We start from the raw sequence: 5,815 nt of genomic DNA, 5'->3' as shown, positions 1-5,815 counted from the left end.
GTATTACATAGTTCAATTATTATGTATTTTGCCTCTCTTCTTGTTAACCCAGGCTAATGTTCATCACCATACTGCTTGTAATACTGTTAGTTCACTGGAAGGAATTGTCGATTCTCTATCGTCTACTGTGGAAGAATTAACAGATCTGGCTAGACAGAGAATTACTACATTAGAAGGTAATACATTCCTTTATAATTTAATTACTTTAAAAACAACGTTTTCGTATTAATGTGAGATAGCGTTAATGAAAATAACTGTCATTGATTTTAGTATACTGGTAAGCATTTTCAAGTTTTGAATGAATATTGACATAAATTTATAATGATATTTTACTATGTGTTCTATTCCAGGCCCTGTTTGTTCTAAACACGACGTGTTTCACACCATAACGCCAATCTCTACCAACGCAAAACAAATTAGAGAAAGAACATCTTTACCGGTAGACTGTTCCGCCATCTATCATCACTTAAATCAAATAAATGGCGTCTTTAAGATATGGCTACATTTTCTGAACCACCCAATCTCTGTATACTGTGATATGGAGACTGTAGGGGGAGGATGGACGGTAGGTGATCTAGTAGAAGTTTGTGATGTCCAAAATATGTACGGAGAAGATTCTAAGTTAGAACAATGAAGACTAGTAATATGAACACACATTGTTAATTTTAACATTTTACAATTACTTATAATGTCTCTTTTTTATCACAAAATCATACATGTCTTTGTAATAAGAAAAGAAAAATTATGTTCCTACCGTCTACTTGTAACACAATCATTAGGCTATACGATGTTATAAACCTGAAACCACGATTCAACTATTTGTTCTAGACTACAGAACTACAGCTTATAAGGTTCTGGTATTATTACGGTGATTGTATCATTGATATCGTGATGAATTAAAGTTGAGGTAAAATATATAGTTTATAGTAATATATTTATTTATTAGACTCCCTTATATAAATACAGTTATTAATTATCTTTATTACTGCCAAATGTTTCAGTATGATATATATGAGCACGGGATGAATTTCATTAAATGTAAGTTCAGTTTATATAACATAAATTACTTTCTCTCTATTTCGATAGTTAATTCAAAGAAGGGGTGATTTTGGAGACCCGGTTGAGGGCTTTTTCCAAACGTGGACTAGGTACAAAACTGGATTTGGAAATTTAACCCGAGAATTTTGGTTAGGTAATTATTTAGGTAACTAATTATTAAATGACAATATAAAACAGCTAATACAAATTCAGAATGCTTCAGAGTACACATATAATGGCTGGAGACGACTTGAATGGATAATGAAGAAAAACTTTAATATAAGTTTAACACAACAGCAAATGTACAAGGTTTCGACAAGGTTTTGTCATCATCAAGTCGTCATCGTCAAGCCGTCTCCAGCCATTATTAGTCTCGAAGTGGGTTCCTCTTCACCGAAAGAGTACACATATATTTTTTGTATATTCCATCTACCAGGAAATGACGTCATATTCGCTTTAACCAATCAAAACAATATGGTACTTCGAATCGATTTAGAAGATATGGAAGGTGGTCAAAGATATGCAGAATATAATAAGTTCTTGGTGCGAAGTGAAAGGGAACTGTATAAAATGAGTTATAAAACGTACAAGGGTGACGCAGGTGCAAATTTTCATTCGGTAGATTAAACACATTATAAATATAACTTGTCATGATATACATTTATTTATCTCCACCTACCAATAACAAACGGTACTAAAGTATATTATGTTTAACTGGGTGTACAATGTTTTTGAGAAATATTTGAGGGTTTAGAACAGGTCAGAGAATTCTAAGAGCTAATGTTTTGTTTTGAGGATAAATACTTCTTAAAAAGGTCAAAACAAAAGTAGTCTTTAATAATCAACAGAATAATACAAACACATTTTTCTGTAAAAAATATCTGAATAAACACACATAACATGACCTTAAATTCTGACGTCACGATCAGTTTTCGCTGATCAACGTTTTGATGATATTTTGATTACCTTGTTTTTAGGGGACTCACTTTCAACCCACAATAACATGATGTTTTCCACGAGGGACAGAGATAATGATAAATGGGTGAAGAACTGTGCCACGACTTACAAAGGTAGCTGGTGGTATAATGATTGTCATCACTCTAATTTAAACGGTTTGTATCTAGGGGGACCACATAAAGAATCCGCTGTTGGTATTAATTGGTATCATTTTTATGTCCTTTCCTATTGTCTGAAGAAAACTGAGATGAAAATACGACCTGTTGGATTTGTTTCAACGAAAGAACCACAAAAATAAACATATTATTGAGTAGTGTAATTTTGTTCATTATATCTTTATAGTTATGAATATCAGACAGTAGCAGAAATCTCCAAAGAAAGGTTTATCGTAAATCTAATAACAATTATAATGTTTTGAAAATGTTTGATTTATAAGACTCTGTTTATTTTCTGTTGATCACGTGTGTTTGATGTAGAACTTTTAATTTTTATATGAAAATAAGACCTGATGGATTTCTTTCAAGGAAAGAACCACAAAAATAAACCATAGAAGAAATACATAGTCTCATTGTTAATGAGTAGTGTAATAACGTTCATTATATCTTTATAGTTATCAATATCAGAGAGTAAACAGAAATCTTTACAGAAAGATTTCTCGTAGATCTAATGACAATTATAATATTTTCAAATTCTAAGAAATGTTTGTATTATAATTTATTTTATATTTTCTGTTGGTGGCTTGTATTAATGTGTATTTTTTCTTTTCAATAAATATAATAATTAATTTCGATACCAAAAACCTGTCCCACAAATATGAAACATTTGAATCCCCAAACAATGATAAACTTAAAACTTATACATTATTAAACCAATTCGCCTGTTTATAACGTAAAACAACTGCTAATAATTCAGAACTCGCCAGTCAGAATGATATCATCTACAGATTTCAGTATACTGATAAAATTAATATAAACATCATACACCAATTATAAAATTTTGAAAATTCTAAGAGATGTTCGTATTATAAGACTGTTTATTTTCTGTTGATCACGTGTGTTTAATGTAGAGCTTTTTTATATTCTATAACGAAATATTTTTAAAACTTACAACCCGTCTGACAAAGTCTTGTCCTTAATTTAAAACATTTTCAGTTCCACAAACAATTATAAAATTAATATTTTTACCTTATTAAATATCTCATCTGATGATTTCAAAACTAGTGACAGAAACATGAAATTTACAATAAAAGAAGATTTCAAAATGCATCGATAATTCAGACCTCACCAGACAGACTGACATAACCACTAAATTTTACTTTACACATAAAATAAACACACATATGAAACACCATCAAGTTAACACATAACAACTTCCAAACATCTTCAGTAAATACACTGTTCCTCTCCAATATGTAGGACAAATATAAAAGGTAGATTTGCTTTATTTAACCAAAGATTTAAAATATTTGTTTCCATTAGATTTATGTTTTGTGTCACATTCTTAATATTAATTGTTTTGGATTCAAACACCTTATTCTATCTCCAAACTAATGAGATGAATTTAATTAGGTAAAGAGTAAAGATAGTGTATCAGAGGAGTGAATGATAGTCTGGACACCAGTAAGAAAGCGAGAGAATCTGTTTAAGTTACAACAAAAAACAACAGATGGTGGAATTAGTTCCTCTTATTTAAACCAAATATAAACATCTCTCTTCAAGTAAACTGACTTGTATTGCTTTATTATCACGACCTTGGCTAACTCTGAATGTTTTCAGAAGAGATTACATTTATTAACTTTTTTGTGCTGCCACCTAACGAGTACTTTAATAAATTGTTTTGAAAAAAGGTGAAAGAAAAGTTGATAAATATTTATAGTATATGTGTACTAGCTAATCAGTGGGCCTTTAACTAATTTACGTGCTCTAGTGTACACCAACGCCAAATCTTGGGTCCGCTGTCGGGGAATTCCCGTAAGCATTTTTTCCCCGCAAAATATCAGGATTCGCTATGGGTTTGGGTGAAAAATTTTACGTTTGAGCAAACCTCGGGACGGAAACTATTTATTTGGTACTACTTAGAAGTCGGTGCACATAGCGGTTTAGGAGTTACGAAACACACAGACAGACACTAGATTTTATTATATAGATATTCTTACGGTTAAAAATTATTTAAAGACCTTTGCTTTTCGTCTTGCTTCCAGTGTCTAGCGGTAAGTCTGAAGTCTTACAACATTAAAAACCTGGTTTTGATACTCGTGGTGGGAAAAGCACAGATAGTCCAAAGTGTAGCTTACTTCTTAATAACAAAACAAATAATCAAATTTGTCGTCTTTTCATTTACTCAAGAATGATATTCTGATAGTTCTAGTTAGTGATACAGACAGATAGCCTAAAGTGTTGTTGTGTTCTTAAGTAAAAAAAATAATACGAAGATAATGAAAGAAAAGCGAAAATTTACTATGTGGAAAGATTCCAGTCCAAAAACGACACAGATGTCAGTGTGAACATGAAAGTGAACTCTTGTTGATGTCAGCGTCAACATCAAAGTGGGCCCTTATCAATGTCGGCACTGACAGCTATATCTGTCAATTTCGATGGAAACCAGAAAAATAATTTACTTTATTTCTGTAATTTATAAAAATGAATATTATGTCACAATTCTTAGGAACTTTTGTGTGTGTTATTGGGTTTTCTTTGACAAAATTGTTTTATAGGAAGTTTGTTCTTTCATGTTTGTGTTAGTTCTCTAGTCTTGTGTTTAAAAACGTCATTATTGTCCCAAGCTGGATTGCATGTGAATGTAATGAATAGCTCTGGACGCCCGTAGTGACGAACATACGCAATTGCATCTTGAGCGTACTCATGCATATGACGTGGACTGCCTGTATATGAAGATGGCAAAATCGTTAGTCTTCCAATGTTAGTTGTATTACCGTCATTTACAACTGCATCTCGCAAATGAACGTATTCTTCAGAGCGAAGCTTGGTCTGATTCAAACGGATGAATATCAAACGTTCTGTTTCGATTTTTGCATACATATCTAAGATGTATTGGTGAAACAATTGACGGCATTTCAAAATGTGATTGTCTTCATTCTCTCGAATCATTAATCAGTATGAACGCTATGGTAAACGACACAGCTCAATTCCAACGCAATGTCACACGAAATAATTAAATCAAAATGAAAATAAATCGAAATCTATGAAAATTCAATTTAACAATGCAATCGAAAACATTGAAATGGAATCGTAAAATTGGAAATTTGGAAATCGTAAATGGATCGTAAATCGGAAACATTGAAATGGAATCGTAAAATATTTAGTATAGGTGTGTTGTTTTTACGTCCAACAGATGGCGCTGTTTTTCAAAAATCATGTTTTTACCTGTTACAGATGTGACATTTATATAATAGTAGGTATATAAAACACGCTCGTATTCGAATGCAACGTTGTGTCAAAATTTCAAAGCAATCGGTGAAGAACTTTCGGAGATTTAAGATTTTGAACAAACGAACATTACATTTTTATTTATATAGATGCATGCTTAATATATATAGATATATATGGATTGAAATTCTATTTTATAAGGTCTGTGAGATAATGATATTTGTATTATCTGGAGATTTACAGTTATTTGAATATATTTAGGTCATTGCAAGTGCATCTACATCATAATCCATTATGATGACCTATCTTTTATTCATCTTCAATTCCAACACTACCGGCGATAAACTTATACAACAGCTCTTACTTCCTGGGCAATGCCGGTGGATAGGCATGACATCACAGCACGTTTTCAGACAGAAGCTGAAATCGCTGAT

The 5,815-nt window shown here is 31.7% G+C and overlaps 1 protein-coding gene across 1 annotated transcript; it reads left to right on the top strand.

Annotated features, from left to right (window-relative positions):
* Positions 1-16: 16 nt before the first annotated feature.
* LOC106477834 (techylectin-5B-like) lies at positions 17-2,553 on the top strand (the record flags this gene model as incomplete). The annotated part of the gene is made up of 5 exons (XM_013938358.2): positions 17-176; positions 351-565; positions 1,087-1,192; positions 1,475-1,639; positions 2,016-2,553. Coding segments are annotated over 5 exons (924 nt in total), but the record flags the coding sequence as incomplete, so codon positions are not given.
* Between the last annotated feature and the right edge of the window lie 3,262 nt (positions 2,554-5,815).

Source organism: Limulus polyphemus, unplaced genomic scaffold (genome assembly GCF_000517525.1).
Source record: "Limulus polyphemus unplaced genomic scaffold, Limulus_polyphemus-2.1.2 Scaffold82992, whole genome shotgun sequence".
Classification (NCBI taxonomy): domain Eukaryota; kingdom Metazoa; phylum Arthropoda; class Merostomata; order Xiphosura; family Limulidae; genus Limulus; species Limulus polyphemus.
This window is presented reverse-complemented; position numbering and strand designations above follow the sequence as displayed.